Below are 18338 nucleotides of genomic sequence, written 5' to 3' on the forward strand. Positions count from 1 at the left end.
CCCGTAGGGCTCTGGAATAGGGTCCCAATTGGAACGCAACCCAAGTTTAATCAAGTGTTCCTTTGTGTTCCAGCCACCTTCGATGGGAAGCAGCACCTTCTGAGTCTGCCTGTGGTCAACAGCATTGGCTACGTGCTACGCTTTCTCAAGAAGCTCTGTCGCAGCTTGCACTGTGAAAACCTCTTCAGCGACCAACCAATCCCCCAGCATAATAATGCCTCCTACCAATCAGAGGGTAATGCACTGTCCTGTATTCAATTCAATTTAATTCTAAATACTTTCTTTATCCTACAAGGGAAATTATGTAGGCAGAGGTGCAGATATGATGCATTGAATGTTACTTCTTAGAACACTCCTGTACCTTAACAAGAGCTTTTGAAGAAATGGCCTCAAATATTGTGCTATATTGCGTCAGATTGCACATGAAAGCACAGAATGACATTTTGTCAAATACACATCATTTGGTGTTTTACTAGTGTAATCCCTGGTAATCCTAATCCATTATCCAAATCCCTGTATTCCAACCTAAACAGATGAGACCTCCATGCCAGAACACTACCTAGAACATTCTCCTGTACCTAAACAAGAGCACCGGGGGAAATAATTCCCTCGGAATTACCCTACGCTCAATTTCTTCCGATTGGACCATAAAAGCACAGAAGGACATTTCATAGACATCTTTAAAGGCTTCAGCTTCTATCCAAAGTTATTAAAAGTATTGCCAATATGTTTTACTTATGTAATCTCTTTCCATTCATTTCACAGCTGAAACCTCCATGCCAGAGGAGTATCTTCTGGACCCGTCAGACAAACGGTACTCAATGGACCCAGGTGACTCCGCCTTCAGTGCCATAAGCTCCTCCTACTCATCCAAACCATCCTATGGGTTCCGCTCCTCGCAGCAGTTCCCCAACGGCTCCTCCCCCTTGGGTATGTGTAGACAGACGTCCAGCCCTAACACCTTCCTGGAAGGCAACAGGATAGGTAAGAGATTGGAGAGTGGAGACTAGGCTTGCAAAATTCCGGTAACTTTCCCAACATGTCCAGGTTTTCCTGAATATTCCCTCCCAATTTCGGGAATCTTCCAACCGGGATTTCTGGAAAACCTAGGGATTTTGAGAAAATGTGTTTCTTGCTATAATCACAATGCCCTAACCAGGTAAAATAGACCAGCATAGAAATCCTTCTTGACCTCTTTCTCTTTTCTCATGCAGTGTACAATCCATCTCAGGACTCCCAGGAGTCCAAGGCGTCCCCCAGTAAGGACCCTTCCACCTGGAGTGTAGAGGATGTGGTCTGGTTCATCAGAGACGCTGACCTGCAGTCCCTGGGCCCTCACGTGGACGTCTTCAGGAAGCATGTAGGCTACCCCTTGGATCACTCATAATTCATTCATATTTCCTTGATACCTCATATCCTCTCTCCTAACCTTCTCAAAACGCCTTGGAGGAGAAGGTCCTTGGGGAGGGACCTTGGACCTTCTCTTCCAATCCAGTTGAGGCAGAGACAAGGACGTGAGGAATCGCTGAAAGACATTGAGATTGAGGCCTGGATCTGTAACAGTTGGGGGAAACCCCTTTTCTTTTTCAGTTGTTACGTTTCATGTGATGTTTTGATTTGAGTGGTTGGATTATATCTGGATGTGATGTTTTGTGAAATACTTACCAGGATTGGGGTCACTCCCAGTTCAATTCAGTAAACAACTCTGATACATGTGTCCACTTTACTTTTTGTGGAGATTTAATATAACCTGAGCTTCTGTTTCTTTTCCACAGGAGATAGACGGCAACGCGTTGTTACTTCTAAAGAGTGACATGATCATGAAGTACCTAGGACTGAAGCTGGGGCCAGCCCTGAAGCTCTGCTATCACATCGACAAACTAAAACAAAACAAGTTCTAAATCTGAACACTTTTTCACTTAATCAATCTGTGGGACCCAACTTTGTGGATGCGTTCCAAATGGCACCCATACTCCACTACTTTTGACCATAGCCCTATGGGCCCTGGTTAAAAGTGGTACAATATATAGGGAATAGGGTGCCATTTGAGACGCTATATTTTACTGATTATTTTTGCATTTTCATCGATCATGTAGCTAAAGAAAACAATGTGATCATGTGATTGACAGAATACGTTTTTGGATATTCTAGTTTTTCTGTTGAAACAAGGTTTTGGTTTATACAGATGGCAAAATATGCAAATTGTGGAATGCATAACTGATACACTGGCTGACAATACCTGGAAGAGGATACAGCTGTCCCATAAATGAGCTTATTAAGGCACCTATGCGCCCTGGTAAAACATACCAAGTCACGTTTATGATCGGTTGAGAAGTGTGAATTATTTTAGATAAACTGTTATTTATACTTGGTCTCAAATCTTCGGTTATTACTTTGTTTTAATGGTTATAAAAAAAGGGGGGTCTCCACAAATGTGTGACAAACACATCAAAACTGTCCCATATTGTTTTTATTCTATAGCTTTACAAAAGTGACTTGAATGTGTCGTAGGGTTGAAGCTATTGATAAAGTTCTAAACATATCAATGCATGTGATTAAAAACATTAAACAGTACTATACTTTTTTTATTTATTTTTTACACAACATAATATAAACTAAACTCAATGCAGAAATTCAAACGACTTTGCGTATTGTTTTACATATTGTTTTGATAAAATTGCCAAATATATCATGTTTGTGCTCCAACACATAACAATGAGTCATTTATACAGTTGAATATACCAGATGGTCAAATAATGATCTCCAGCATCCTCACAACCTATTTACTGTGTACATTTTTTTTTTACTACATATCATTCTTGAAACAGAGTTGGAGAGCAATGGATGAGAACACTCACTGCATAACTTCAATTGACCTACAGTATTGGAGTATTAGGCCATTCAACAATGCTTGTGTATGCCAATTTGGCAGTATGTGTACTTTTTAGTAACCTGTGTGTCATTGCTGCTGTATCCAATTACATGTAAACCAACCTGGGACTAGTGTATATTATTTTGAAAATCATATTGGAAAGATCTATACTGTAAGTCAGAGAATAACCACTGGATGGATTCATTAATTTGTACTGGTGCTAAAGAAGTTCTCAATGTATTTGAATATCTCATGTTTGCTTTTGTGTTGTGAGACTTAAATAGAAAACAATCAATGTGTGTATTTAACCTGGCTGTGTATCCTATCTAAGTAATACAATTAAGAAAATATTAAGGAAACAAGGTGTGGTTTGACAAGCATCTTTCTTTGTGATATCAACCATCTTTCAGAATGAAATCAAGCTTGGGACTCATGTAAAAAATAATAAAGAAATGTTACCAAATGTGACACAATCATGTGTTAATTCAGTTCTATTTTCTCCTGATGTAGAATAATGTATTAGCCTACAGGCTATTTCAGTATATTTGAATTAGTCAAACAGTATGGCCTATCCTTTGTTTGGCTCATGGTCTACCTTTACAGCCTTGTTTGGGGCGGCAGGTAGCTTAGTGGTTAAGAGCGTTGTGCTAGTAACCGAAAGGTCGCTGGTTCTAATCCAGCGAGCCGACTAGGTGAAAGATCTGTCGACGTGCCCTTGAGCAAGGCACTTAATCCTAATTACTCATGTAAATCGCTCTGGATAAGAGCGTCTGCTAAATGACTAAAATGTAAATGTTTGCTTTGGGATTGACCTGGCTATTGTAGGTTAGAATATATGCAGAAACTGGTGCATGTAGCCTATGGGCCTTACTGCAGTTGCATGTAAATGGTAATCTGGATAAATATAGCTGTTTTAAAAAAGTATTTCTTGAATATCCCATATGAAGCATAGCCTTTTAACAAAACAGCATGAAATCACCCAGGGAAAATAAATGTTTAGTTATTCTGCATGTGCTTATTGACTGGTTTTGGTCACCCCATTCTTATCCGTACACCTATCCAATAATGTCATCGTTTGTGCTGAAAGGGAACAAGACTTTTAAGTCATAGACAGGCCTATACTATACTTATTTGATCGACACAAATTTAGAAAATCAAGCAGTGGAGCAATGCACAGAGTTGAGGCCAACTGAAGATCCATTTGTAATGCACACGGGGGTGACGCCGTATGTCTAGAATCTCATAACCAAAGACGAGACGAGCGTGGGATCCGTCCCTGTACTGCCGCCGCTGCCTGCCTCATTTGGAATAGCACAGAAAACCGTTATTTTTCGCTCTGCGTCCTGAAGAGGCCAATTTCAGGGATAGTCCCATTTGGGCATTCTTGATCATCGGGAGGTTTTTACTGTGTCTAATAGACGACAGTGCAGACTGCCATTAGCGGTAGCATCTCCAAAATACGGTAAGAAGCATTTGTCTGCAGCAGACACAGTGAATGTTGTTTTTATGTTGTCATGGCATGTATTTTACATTATTTTGTTTGAATATCTAGCGACATAGGCTAATCATTTCCATTCAAGATGTATCTCATAATGGTGGTTTCCTGCCCTTAAAAACAAATTTGAATGAATGAGATTTGGGGAGAGATTTTGCGTTTTATTTGGGTGAGAGAGGAATTGTCACCTTAAAATTAATGCATTACGTTTTAAAAACATCCTGAGTTAATTCATTATATTTAGAAAATAATATCCAAATGGTGTTTTTCTCGTTCTATTCATATTTCATGAGAATGACCAGACAACCATGTAATTTTATGGGTTGATTGCCAATTTTTGTCATATTTTAAGATTATGCGCATGGTGAAAAATGACATGAGAAATAGAGTGGTGTGATTTCGGGCGGGTTATCACTAAAGAGGTTTAATTCCCACACCACTGCGTCGTTTCTATCGGAATGCACTTGCATACCTCTCTCTGTCTGAGCAGACTCCTATCATGAACTGGATATCATAAATGACATGTTCTATCTGCAAATAAATAGCCCATTTTTCTCCACATCACATGTTAGTTTTGCGCGTACATGTGATGTGGACATCTATACCTTGTTAAATGTCTAACGACGTTAATCTTAGATTAAAAATATTGAACCTTCAGAACGTAGGAGCCAAACCCATTTTCACCTTGCCCCTGATCTTTTCTCTTTTCTTATCTTCGCTCAAAATGTTTCTCCTCAAGGTCATTCGATGCATAGTAGCCTAATGACTTACGCTCATTTGATGTTATGTAACATCCAAATCATTTCAACACACGCCTTTTGGTTGTATCATCTAAATATGTCATTTTTTAAATGAAAAATATCGTTTGTGCTAAATGTTGGGTATATAGCCTACATTGCAAATAAGCCAAGCCCATGTCAATATACTGTGTCTGTGTATCGTGTAATGTTTCTGTATGTCAGGGGTATCAAACTCATTCCATGGAGGGCCAAATGTCTGCTGGTTTTAGTTTTTCCCTTTCAATTAAGCCCTAGACAACCAGGTGAGGGGAGTTCCTTACTAATTAGTGACATTAATTCATCAATTAAGTACAAGGGAGGAGCGAAAACCCGCAGACACTTGGCCCTCTGTGGAATGAGTTTGACGCGCTGTATGTGGCATACATGGTCTGCGCAGAGGTCTGCACCTTTTGGGCATAGGTGGTGCATTAACACATGGTTGTTGGTCCAAGCACGGTGCTTGGTGTCCATGACTACATGACAATATGCTGCATAGCCTGCACCCAAGGCCATCAACGTCTTCTATTATATTACGGTTGTTCCAATTATTATGATCGCCCACTATTGTCCTTTTATAAATAGTCTGACTTAATTTGATTTGGCTTATGTTTTCTAGGTCAGGTCAGGATAACATCTGACATTTCGCATATAGGCTACCATATGGACGCACATTTAGTTTACATAACATACTGTAGTCAACGTATTTGCGAGACAGGTGTCAGCAGCAGCCAATGTTTAATCCAGGCTGTCAGATTTGCGAGTTTTATATTATTGAAGATGATCAGAGAGCAGCTCACCAGTTGGGCTGATTCCCTTGTTTATTCATTAGTCAAAAGGCTTTAAAGGATCACTGAAGTACCAATGATAGCCTATTGCCCATGCACCCTACGGGCTACACACTGACTTAATCTAATCCCTCCACTATGTGATGGAGACTTTATCACTCCGTTTTCATTAATGAATAGATTCCTCTGGAAGGTTTCTACATCGAGGTTATTAAACATAAACTGCAGTTAAAAGCCCAAGTTTGCATCCCAAATTGCACCCTATATAGTGCACTACCTTTGACCAGAACCCTATGGCCACTATAAAGGGAATATGGTGCTATTTAAGATGCATCCAAAGTGTCAAGGCTCCAGGTAAAATGTAAACAGGTAACCTGATAGGTGATGATCGAACGCTTGATGAAGTGGTCGTGCTGACTGCAGTGGTCCTGTCCAGCACTGTGTGATGTCAGGCCAGATGTGATGTGGTGCCAACAGATTTAGAGAACACAAATAGAACACTGGCGTCAGGCAGGGAAAGCATCTGTGCAGGTCACACAGATTGCTTGAAATCAACCAAGCAATTCATTATTAATGTTGTTTTTTTGGTTTATTTTTTTACAAAAGGACTGTTTGACACAAAGCAGGTTTGAGAGCAAAATTGTTGGTAACACTTCCTATGAAAACCATCCCTTCATTATGCATTATAAGCATGTTTATAACATTTTATGCGCTATGCATAACGCACAATATACATTTGAATGTGTGATAGGCTTTTTCTATAACCATGATAGAAGTAAAATAAAATAAAGAAATGTCTTACGTACTGTGCTATATTGTACTACATGTTAGTAGAACGATACCCTGGTAAAGGTTTATTGAGACCGAAACGCTGGCCTATGATTTATTAAATGTCTAGAAGCATCAAGATATTCTGTGTGCTGGAGTTTCCTTTCTATTCAGTATAAACCCATCCCAGTCATCACTGTCAGAGAGGTTTCATCTTATCGAGTCTCTTTGATCATGTGCTTCCTGCACCACAGGCATCATGGGAAAACAGAACAGCAAGCTGACCCCTGAGGTGATGGAGGACCTGGTGAAGAGCACGGAGTTTAACGAACACGAGCTGAAGCAGTGGTACAAAGGCTTCCTCAAAGACTGCCCCAGCGGCAGGCTGAACCTGGACGAGTTTCAACAACTCTATATCAAGGTGCGTATGAGGTGTGGTACAACCGGAGAAATGATTTATATATGGTGTTATAACTTCTAGCTAGGGAAATGATTGATATCCTTATTATATAATGTGATAAGAAACCTTTGTGAAGCTAGAACAGACAGAATCAGGGTTTGATTTCTCTGCATTAGAACTGCTCTGTCGTTCATTATGTTTTCTCCGTCATATTAACTGATCATAATGCTAGTTACAACTAAAGATATGTTTTTAAATAGTTGGATATCACAGCTGTCTCAATCAATTTCTCAACTTTGCAGTTCTTCCCGTACGGCGATGCATCAAAGTTTGCACAGCACGCCTTCAGGACCTTCGACAAGAACAGCGATGGCACCATCGACTTCAGAGAGTTCATCTGTGCCCTGTCCATCACATCGCGTGGCAGCTTCGAGCAGAAACTCAACTGGGCCTTCAACATGTACGATCTGGATGGAGATGGCAAGATCACCAGGGTGGAGATGTTAGAGATCATTGAGGTAAGGAATAACATTGATGGCTGGCTTCCCGGACACAGATTAAGCCTTTTTAGTCCATTACTAGGTTTAGTCCGTGTCCGGGAACCAGCCCTATATGTTTTTTTTAAAACTTGTACCCATGAAGCTTATACTAGCTGTTTAAGTTATTTATCCAGTTTTAATGAAATCCGCAGTGCATGTTATTTGAATGTATACTGCAAAGACAAACATGACTAAAATAAACATTGAGACAGAGGACGATCAAGTTTAGCCGCTAGATAAAATCAGGAGAATGTGTGTCCATAGGGGGAACAGAAGGTAAGGTAAGTGATCATTGAGAGGGGTGTGGGGTGAAAATGTCCATTGGGGGAGTAGCAGGGGGGAGGGGGGAAGGGGGAGTAGGTTGCTGACTAGCCTGATGGTCTGAGGTTAGATTGGCCACTCTTCCAGTTTTTGCCATGATGCTCCTGTACTGCCAATGTCGGAGTGATTGAAGCGGGGAGAACAGGGCATGGTTTGGGTGTCTGGGGTCCCTGATGATCTTCTTGGACTTCCTGCGACACCTGGTGTTGTAGGTGTCCTGTAGGGCAGGCAGTGTGCACTCAATTGGTGCGTTCGGCTGCACGTTTCACCCTCTGAAGTGCATTGCAGTCTGCGGCGGTGGAGTTGCCATTCCAGGCTGTGATGCAGCCTGACAGTATGCTCTCAATGGTGCTCCTGTAGAACACGGAGGGCCCTCGGGGACAAGCCTAAATTATTCAGCATCCTGAGGTTGAAGAGTTGCTGTCGTGCCTTCTTCACCACAGTGTCTGTGTGGTTAGACCATTTCAGCTTCTCTGCGATGTGTACGCCGAGGAATTTGAAGGTATTGACCGTCTCCACGGCGGTCCTGTTGATGTGGATGGGGGCGTGTCCAGCCTGAAGTCCACAGTCAGCTCCTTTGTTTTGCTAACGTTGAGGGAGAGGTTGGTTACCTGGCGACACACCGTCAGAGTGTCTACCTCCTCCCTGTAGGTTGTCTCATCATTGTTGGTAATCAGGCCTACTACTGTTGTGTCATCAGCGAACTTGATGGAGTTGGAACTGTGTGAGGCCATGCAGTCGTGGGTACACAGGGAATACAGGAGGTGACAGCGGACACACCCTTGTGAGGCTCCCGTGTTGAGAATCAGTCGAGGAGGTCATTTTGCCTACCTTCACCACCTGGAGGCGGCCCGTCAGGAAGTCCAGGACTCAGTTGCATAGGGAGGAGTTCAGACCCAGGGCCGTGAGCTTCATAATGCGCTTATAGGGCACTATGGTATTGAAGGCCGAGCTGTAGTCGATGAACAGCATCCTCACATATCCACTCCTTTTGTCCAGGTGGGTAAGGGCAGTGTGTTATGTTATACAGTGGGGAGAACAAGTATTTGATACACTGCCGATTTTGCAGGTTTTCCTACTTACAAAGCATGTAGAGGTCTGTAATTTTTATCATAGGTACACTTCAACTGTGAGAGACGGAATCTAATACAAAAATCCAGAAAATCACATTGTATGATTTTTAAGTAATTAATTTGCATTTTATTGCATGACATAAGTATTTGATACATCAGAAAAGCAGAACTTAATATTTGGTACAGAAACCTTTGTTTGCAATTACAGAGATCATACGTTTCCTGTAGGTCTTGACCAGGTTTGCACACACTGCAGCAGGGATTTTGGCCCACTCCTCCATACAGACCTTCTCCAGATCCTCCAGGTTTCGGGGCTGTCGCTGGGCAATACGGACTTTCAGCTCCCTCCAAAGATTTTCTATTGGGTTCAGGTCTGGAGACTGGCTAGGCCACTCCAGGACCTAGAGATGCTTCTTACGGAGCCACTCCTTAGTTGCCCTGGCTGTGTGTTTCGGGTCGTTGTCATGCTGGAAGACCCAGCCACGACCCATCTTCAATGCTCTTACTGAGGGAAGGAGGTTGTTGGCCAAGATCTCGCAATACATGGCCCCATCCATCCTCCCCTCAATACGGTGCAGTCGTCCTGTCCCCTTTGCAGAAAAGCATCCCCAAAGAATGATGTTTCCACTTCCATGCTTCACGGTTGGGATGGTGTTCTTGGGGTTGTACTCATCCTTCTTCTTCCTCCAAACACGGCGAGTGGAGTTTAGACCAAAAAGCTATATTTTTGTCTCATCAGACCACATGACCTCCCATTCCTCCTCTGGATCATCCAGATGGTCATTGGCAAACTTCAGACGGGCCTGGACATGCACTGGCTTGAGCAGGGGGACCTTGCGTGCGCTGCAGTATTTTAATCCATGACGGCGTAGTGTGTTACTAATGGTTTTCTTTGAGACTGTGGTCCCAGCTCTCTTCAGGTCATTGACCAGTTCCTGCCGTGTAGTTCTGGGCTGATCCCTCACCTTCCTCATGATCATTGATGCCCCACGAGGTGAGATCTTGCATGGAGCCCCAGACCGAGGGTGATTGACCGTCATCTTGAACTTCTTCCATTTTCTAATAATTGCGCCAACAGTTGTTGCCTTCTCACCAAACTGCTTGCCTATTGTCCTGTAGCCCATCCCAGCCTTGTGCAGGTCTACAATTGTATCCCTGATGTCCTTACACAGCTCTCTGGTCTTGGCCATTGTGGAGAGGTTGGAGTCTGTTTGATTGAGTGTGTGGACAGGTGTCTTTTATACAGGTAACGAGTTCAAACAGGTGCAGTTAATACAGGTAATGAGTGGAGAACAGGAGGGCATAAAGAAAAACGAACAGGTCTGTGAGAGCCGGAATTCTTACTGGTTGGTAGGTGATCAAATACTTATGCCATGCAATAAAATGCAAATTAATTACTTAAAAATCATACAATGTGATTTTCTGGATTTTTGTTTTAGATTCCGTCTCTCAAAGTTGAAGTGTACCTATGATAGAAATTACAGACCTCTACATGCTTTGTAAGTAGGAAAATCTGCAAAATCGGCAGTGTATCAAATACTTGTTCTCCCCACTGTATATGTTATGTATATGCCTATACAGTATGTTATGGTGGGGAACATTGGTAAATAACTGAAGTAGTATCAAGATTAAACTTTGAACATGTTAACAGATTAACCATGACTGTGTGAAAATAGGTATTTCTTGAATTCCTTATACCCCTGTTCTTTTCCTGTAGTATCACCTCACCTCTCACCCCTGTGTGTCTATAGGCCATATACAAAATGGTGGGCACTGTGATCATGATGAAGATGAACGAGGACGGCCTGACACCGGAGCAACGGGTGGACAGGATCTTCAGCAAGATGGACAAGAACAACGACGACCAGATCTCATTGGATGAGTTCAAAGAGGCGGCCAAGAGCGATCCGTCCATCGTGCTCCTGTTGCAGTGTGATATGCAGAAGTGAGGAGGTGGTGCTCGTCTGCAGAAAATCAGACCTGCTCACTCTTTGGACAGGCAGCACATGTTTTAATGTTTCATTAAGTTCTTCTTCTTCAACTTCTCAGCCTTTTCCACAGGAAAATAATTATGCTTGGACTATTTTTCAATGGACTTGCTTCTTGTGGTTGTATGCATGAGAATGTCAAATAGCAGAATAATTTTAAATATATTATATTACACAGTATCATGATACATTTATATTTTATCGAAACTGATCTGCCAATGTGAATTGTGCACAAGTCATCCTATTCCATTTACCCATTCACTTTTAGGCTAGCTTGTATATCAGTGAAGCTCTATACATCAAATGATTCTGTTCCTGCAGTATTTAGATGATCTATGTCCACTGCTGCAGCTAGCTTCTAATGCTTAATATGCTGGTAATGAACACTCATTCCTATGATAATTGTAACTCGTCTCTATAATATTCAAACTTCTTGAGCTCTTGGAAAAATAGAGGAGATTCTTGTTCTTTCCAAATAAGGTGTTCTATTCAGACTGACTGGAATTGAAGTGTAGGTTCTAATCTTTGCATGCATGTGTTATGTGTTCAGGCTCTATAATCTAACCTCTTATTAAGTTGTTGCATCTGCAAGCGGGGTATTCAAGGAGAAGCCCTACGAAAAGCGTTTGGTATTGTTGCATGGGATGTACAGTAGTGATTCACCAGACCATTACATTATTAACCTCCTGTGGGAGCTTGTTGCCCTCATTTTTTATAATGTATACATGTGTAATTAATGTGACACTTGAGTTCTTGAACGACAGCCAATACGGGCCCAGGTTGTAACCTCTCACACAGAGAGAAGATGTATCTGAAAGTTGAGTATTGAATTCAAGTCCAGCAGTACTGAGAAACGAGAGAATAAATCTGGTGCTGATTATATACTACCCACTGGGCAAAAACTGGTTGAATCAACGCTATTTCCACGGCATAAAAAAATGTACATGTGATGACGTTGAATCAACATGGTGGTCCTCTGTAGCTCAATTGGTAGAGCATGGCGCTTATAACGCTAGGGTAGTGGGTTCGATCCCCGGGACCACCCATACGTAAAAATGTATGCACACATGACTAAGTCGCTTTGGATAAAAGCGTCTGCTAAATGGCATATTATTATTATTATTATTATTATTATTATTATTATTATTAACATGGAAAACTGATTGGATTTGCAAAATGTAATCAACGTAAGAGCAATCAACACCAGGCCAATGCTTATCTATATTCAATATCAGCCACCCATCACTCTTAGCATTTCTGGATACATTATATATGCCATGATAACGCTCCTAATAGGTTGGATTTCTCTGCCTGTACGTTTGCCCACTATTTACAATACAGAGTTACATCATACATATCAATATGTTTACTGTAACACAGAGCATGGCAGAAATGTAACAATATTGGCTTTCAAGCATGGCGTCTGGAGCTTGTGAAGCACTTATTTCCAGAGCAGAAAAACCTTACATGAGTTCACCGGACATACTGCATTACTACCAACGGTACTTTTATAAAAATAAAAATGTGATGATGCAGAATCCTACACTAGATAGTGCTACATGAACACAAAGCTTTTGAAACTAAAGGTTGTAGTCCTGTTTCAAATGTACACCTATATGGATTACAGATATTGTGAAAATGTACTTTCCATTGAACCATACTAGACTGATTTACCACTGCGAAGCTATGCAGGCATGTCCTGGTAGACAGTCCACTTACTGTACCAGAGGAATCTGGCACTGGTTTTCACAGTTCTGGATACAGCATCATGTAGACTTGAATGCTCATAGTTGGTTATTATTATTATTATTATTATTATTATTATTATTATTATTATTATTATTATTATTATTATTATATTATAATTAGAACAGGATGATCCAAACTCCATGGCAACAATCTTTGTCAAGTAAATGTTTATACTAAATATGAAAAATCAAATTCAAAATGATAAGACTGTATTTTGTTAGTTTTGTTCTTTTTATACATGTTGCATGTGTTGCACCCAAAATTACATGGTTACATTCTTTATGTAGTCCTAATGAAACTCAATAAAATAAACATCTACGGGCTTTTACAAAAGCCATGGTCTGGTAAGTGTGATTCTATTCATTAACCAATCAATCAAGAATGGTACATATTTCCATGCTGGCCACACCAACAAAAATGATGCTGGTTTAGCAACTAGTTAGGTTCCAAACATATGCATTATGTTGTTGTTCGAGGTGAATTATTCGCCTTTCAAGATTCTCTCATTTAAGATACAGGTATTTCCATTAGTTTATTTTCCCCAATGTCTGTAATATTATGTATTACAACCAATGACAGTCGGATCAGCTAATATTTGTTAATGCATTTAAATTGTAACACTGTAACAGTAAGAATTCCAAAATATAAATTAGGTTAGAAAATTGGCTGCGTAAAACATCTTTCAAGTGACAGTAGTTTAAAGCACATCATCATCATTCAAATATTTTAAAAACAAATACAGTAACCTAAACATATTACAGTTAAATCAATAACAGGGTTGGGCAAATTATTTCTGAATAAGGAATGAAACAAAACATACTTCCCAATGTATCAAAATTACACAGTGTATTACTAACTGTAATCAAAGTCAAAGATATCTACATCTAGTGCACACATACAGTAAGCTAAAAAAGGCACTCAACAAATCAGCCAAAACCAAATTTACAGTTAAATGCTCATTTGCAAGATTGCAACATCGCACCACTTGCTTTCAAAGCAGAATTTAAATCACAAGCAATTAAAAAATGACCTATGCAGAAATCGCTCGCCATTTCCTGGTTGCTAAAATTCGAATAGTTGGCCTAATTTCAGTTTATGTGACAAAACAATCTAGTGTAGAGAATCATTGTACCATCTAAACCTCTGTGAAATATATTTTCCACACACAGAAATATTGCAGTAAAAGAGCGCACATAGAACCGATCTGCCACTTCTTAGACTTGCTTTCAATGAGAATGACAGATCTAAAACACACATTTCTCAGTGAATTTGGTTGGGTCACCCAAAAAGTTACATATTGCAGCTTTAATATGTAGAATGTGAGATATGCTTAGAGATATGTGACTGTTGATAATACAACAAAGATGATCCACACAGCCACTATGTAAATATACAGACCTACATACTGTATAATAAGGGAAATTCTTCATAATTCATCCATCTGCATGGCGCACAACAGTAAAGCAGAGTCTTAAGTCTCCCAGAGAGGCTTACGTATTCACTCCTAGAAAAATTACTAGAATGTGTTTAAAAATTCCCGCGCTGTTTCTAATGACTTTTTAGGCATGACGATTGCCTAATCCACCATCTATCAGGGTTGGGGTCAACTCCATTTCAATTCCAGTAAATTCAGAATGTACAAATTGGAATTTGGTTTACTTACTGAATTGACCACAACCCTGCCATCTATCAGCTACCCCAGGTCTTCATCTTCTGTACGTCTTCCTGTCCTCTCTGGATCCTGCAGCTGATGGATCTTGATGTGGTCACTTTTTGGCAAATTGCTGAAAGACAAAGTTTGCGAGAAACACCAACAACACATCTTTAATGTTCTGCGTAAGATCAATAATGGGAGGCAATATACACATGTACAATGTCCGCCTCCTATTTCCTCCTACCTAGTAGACAGGGGGGTGATGAAGAAGAACTGACGAAGGTGCTGCCGTTCTGACAGCTCCAGGAGGAGATCCAATGAGATACGACGATTGTGCATGTCCTTTGGAAAACAAATTGGAGACAATAGTAATGCTTACTATTTTACTATTTTGTTGAGATCCCCAATTAGCTACTCTTCCTGGGTTCAAAACAGGAAACAACAAATAAAATATACTGAACAAAAATATGAATACAACAATTACAAAGATTTTACTTAGTTACAGTTCATATGAGGAAATCAGTCAATTGAAATCAATTCATTAGGCCATAACTGGGAATACAGATACACATACAGTGCCCTCCACTATTATTGGCACCCCTGTTTAAGATGTGGTCGAGGACTTCCAAAAATTCTCCTTTTTTTTAAACAACATAGAACCCAAATGCAAAAAAAAGAGAAAAATCCAACCTTTTATTTAAGTACATTACTTTGGTGGTAAAAAAAAGAAATCACACATTTAGAAAAAAATAAACTTGAAATCACGTGTCCCACAATTATTGGCACCCCTAACAATTCCGCTGAAAATGTTCATAGATTTTTTTTAAATATATTTTTCTGTAGTTGCTAAAGTTGGTCAGGGTATCTAGGAACTTTTAATTAGTAATTCATGACTTCCTGTTTCCCTGGGGTATAGATATGACGTGACACAGAGGCCTAATTCTCTTACCTATTTGTCAACATGGCAAAGACAAGAGAACACACCATTCAAGTAAGGCAGATTTGTGTCGACCTTCATAAGTCAGGCAATGGCTACAAGAAAATAGCCACTCGCCTTAACTTGCCCGTATCTACAGTCAGAGGAATCATTAAGAAGTTTAAAACAACTGGAACAGTGACAAACAAGGCTGGAAGAGGTCCCAAGTTTATCTTGCCACAACGCACAGTGAGGAGGATGGTAAGAGAAGTAAAAAAAAGTCCTAAGCTCACTGTCACAGAATTGCATCAAAGAGTGGCATCTTGGGGTCACAAAGTCTCCAAAACAACCATCAGACTCTCTCTACATGCCAACAAGCTGTTTGGGAGGCATGCAAGGAAAAAGCCTTTTCTCACTAACACTCACAAACGTAAACGTCTGGAGTTTGCTAAGCGGCACTGGGACTTCAACTGGGATCGTGTGCTTTGGTCAGATGAGACTAAGATTGAGCTTTTTGGCAACAAACACTAAGTGGGTCTGGCGTAAAACAAAAGAGGAGTATGCCGAAAAGCACCTCATGCCCACCGTGAAGTATGGTGGAGGATCTGTGATGCTGTGGGCCTGTTTCTCTTCCAAAGGCCCTGGGAACCTTGTTAGGGTGCATGGCATTATGAACGCTTTGAACTACCAGGACATTTTAAATAAAAACCTGATGGCCTCTGCCAGAAAGCTGAAGATGGGTCGTCATTGGGTCTTTCAGCAGGATAATGATCCAAAACATGTGGCAAAATCTACACAAAAATGGTTCAGCAGTCACAAACTCAAGGTCCTCCCATGGCCATCTCAGTCCCCAGACCTCAACCCAATCGAAAACCTGTTGGGCGAGCTAAAGAGGAGAGTGCATAAGAGAGGACCCAGGACACTGGATGATCTAGAAAGATTGTGCAAAGAAGAATGGTCAAAGATCCCTCTCTCTGTGTTCTCCAATCTTGTGAAAAGTTATAGGAGGAGATTAAGTGCTGTCTTGTTGGCAAAAGGGGGTTGTACAAAGTATTAACATCAGGGGTGCCAATAATTGTGGGACACATGATTTCAAGTTTTTTTTCTTCTAAACGTGTGATTTTTTTTTTTTACACCAAAGTAATGTACTTAAATAAAATGTTGGATTTTTCTCTTTTTTTGCATTTGGGTTCTATGTTGTTTAAAAAAAAAGGAGAATTTTTGGAAGTCCTCGACCACATCTTAAACAGGGGTGCCAATAATTGTGGAGGGCACTGTATGTTGGTCACAGATACACAAAAGTATGTGGACACCCCTTCAAATTAGTGGATTCGGCTATTTCAGCCACACGCGTTGTTGACAGGTGTATAAAATTGAGCACACAGCCATGCAATCTCCATAGACAAACATTGGCAGTAGAATGGCCTTACTGAAGAGCTCAGTGACTTTCAACATGGCACCATCATAGGATGCCACCTTTCCAACAAGTCAGTTTGTAAAATTTCTGCCCTGCTAGAGCTGCCCCGGTCAACTGTAAGCGCTGTTATTGTGAAGTGGAAACGTCTAGGAGCAACAGCTAAGTTGTGAAGTGGTTGGCCACACAAGCTCACAGAACGGGACCGCTGAAAATAATTGTCTCACTACCGAGTTCCAAACTGCCTCTGGAAGCAACGTCAGCACAATAACTGTTTGTCAGGAGCTTCATGAAATGGGTTTCCATGGCCGAGCAGCCACACACAAGCCTAAAATCACCATGCGCAATGCCAAGCGTCGGCTGGAGTGGTGTAAAGCTCACCACCATTGGACTCTGGAGCAGTGTTCCCTGGAGTGAAGAATCAAGCTTCACCATCTGGCAGTCCGACCGACAAATATGGGTTTGGCGCATGCCAGGAGAACGCTACCTGCCCCAATGCATAGTGCCAACTGTAAAGTTTGGTGGAGGAGGAATAATGTTCTGGTGCTGTTTTTCATGGGTCGGGCTAGGCCTCAGTTCCAGTGAAGGGAAATCTTAACGCTACAGCATACAATGACCTTCTAGAGGATTCTGTGCTTCCAACTTTGTGGCAACAGTTTGGGGAAGGCCCTTTCCTGTTTCTGCATGACAATGCCCCCAACTGCACAAAGCGAGGTCCATACAGAAATGGTTAGTCGTGATCGATGTGGAAGAACATGACTGGCCTACACAGAGCCCTGACCTCAACCCCATCGAACACCTTTGGGATGAATTGGAACGCAGACTACGAGCCAGGCCTAATCGCCCAACATCAGTACCCGACCTCACTAATGCTCTTGTGGCTGAATGGAAGCAATTATTCGCAGCAATGTTCCAACATCTAGTGGAAAGCCTTCCCAGAAGAGTGGAGGCCGTTATAGCAGCAAAATGGGGACCAACTCCAAATTATTGCCCATGATTTTGGAATGAGACGTTCGACGAGCAGGTGTTCACATACTTTTGGTCATGTAAATGTACAGTGGGGGAAAAAAGTATTTAGTCAGCCACCAATTGTGCAAGTTCTCCCACTTAAAAAGATGAGAGGCCTGTAATTTTCATCATAGGTACACGTCAACTATGACAGACAAATTGAGAATTTTTTTCCAGAAAATCACATTGTAGGATTTTTTATGAATTTATTTGCAAATTATGGTGGAAAATAAGTATTTGGTCACCTACAAACAAGCAAGATTTCTGGCTCTCACAGACCTGTAACTTCTTCTTTAAGAGGCTCCTTTGTCCTCCACTCGTTACCTTTATTAATGGCACCTGTTTGAACTTGTTATCAGTATAAAAAGACACCTGTCCACAACCTCAAACAGTCACACTCCAAACTCCACTATGGCCAAGACCAAAGAGCTGTCAAAAGGACACCAGAAACAAAATTGTAGACCTGCACCAGGCTGGGAAGACTGAATCTGCAATAGGTAAGCAGCTTGGTTTGAAGAAATCAACTGTGGGAGCAATTATTAGGAAATGGAAGACATACAAGACCACTGATAATCTC

The 18338-nt window shown here is 41.0% G+C and overlaps 3 protein-coding genes across 5 annotated transcripts in view; 2 read left to right on the forward strand and 1 right to left on the reverse strand.

Moving 5' to 3' along the window:
• Positions 1 to 3343, forward strand: part of LOC311102720 (sex comb on midleg-like protein 4) — a 28004-nt gene extending 24661 nt beyond the window's left edge. The window contains exons 5-8 of one of the 2 annotated variants that reach the window (XM_084144093.1): positions 74 to 235; positions 766 to 984; positions 1215 to 1360; positions 1776 to 3343. In XM_084144093.1, coding sequence (XP_084000219.1) covers positions 74 to 235; positions 766 to 984; positions 1215 to 1360; positions 1776 to 1901 — 653 coding nt within the window. In that variant the 3' untranslated portion in view covers positions 1902 to 3343. The remainder of the gene's footprint in view (positions 1 to 73; positions 236 to 765; positions 985 to 1214; positions 1361 to 1775) is intronic. The other variant, XM_084144094.1, reaches the window with a different exon arrangement.
• Positions 3344 to 4106: 763 nt separating this feature from the next.
• On the forward strand, positions 4107 to 11917 carry LOC311103145 (visinin-like protein 1). The gene is made up of 4 exons (XM_084144694.1): positions 4107 to 4334; positions 6954 to 7120; positions 7402 to 7617; positions 10784 to 11917. The coding sequence occupies exons 2-4, from the start codon at positions 6959 to 6961 to the stop codon at positions 10979 to 10981; spliced, it is 576 nt and encodes a 191-aa protein (XP_084000820.1). The 5' UTR covers positions 4107 to 4334; positions 6954 to 6958; the 3' UTR covers positions 10982 to 11917.
• Positions 6531 to 18338, reverse strand: part of smc6 (structural maintenance of chromosomes 6) — a 36640-nt gene continuing 24832 nt past the window's right edge. Inside the window, exons 26-28 of one of the 2 annotated variants that reach the window (XM_084144692.1) lie at positions 14668 to 14765; positions 14433 to 14553; positions 6531 to 7566 (exon numbers count right to left, since the gene is read on the reverse strand). In XM_084144692.1, the coding sequence (XP_084000818.1) occupies positions 14463 to 14553; positions 14668 to 14765 (189 nt within the window). In that variant the 3' untranslated portion in view covers positions 6531 to 7566; positions 14433 to 14462. Of the gene's footprint in view, positions 7567 to 13282; positions 14554 to 14667; positions 14766 to 18338 lie in introns of those variants that run through there. The other variant, XM_084144691.1, reaches the window with a different exon arrangement.

This window comes from Coregonus lavaretus, assembly GCF_964263955.1.
Source record: "Coregonus lavaretus genome assembly, chromosome: 27".
NCBI lineage: Eukaryota > Metazoa > Chordata > Actinopteri > Salmoniformes > Salmonidae > Coregonus > Coregonus lavaretus.

Excerpts from the sequence above, each read along its gene's own strand:
- LOC311103145 (XM_084144694.1), top strand. The coding sequence starts at position 6,959 with ATGGGAAAACAGAACAGCAAGCTGACCCCTGAGGTGATGGAGGACCTG. Across the intron at positions 7,121-7,401 it reads TTCAACAACTCTATATCAAG|TTCTTCCCGTACGGCGATGC; the intron begins GTGCGTATGAGG and ends TCAACTTTGCAG. Across the intron at positions 7,618-10,783 it reads AGATGTTAGAGATCATTGAG|GCCATATACAAAATGGTGGG; the intron begins GTAAGGAATAAC and ends GTGTGTCTATAG.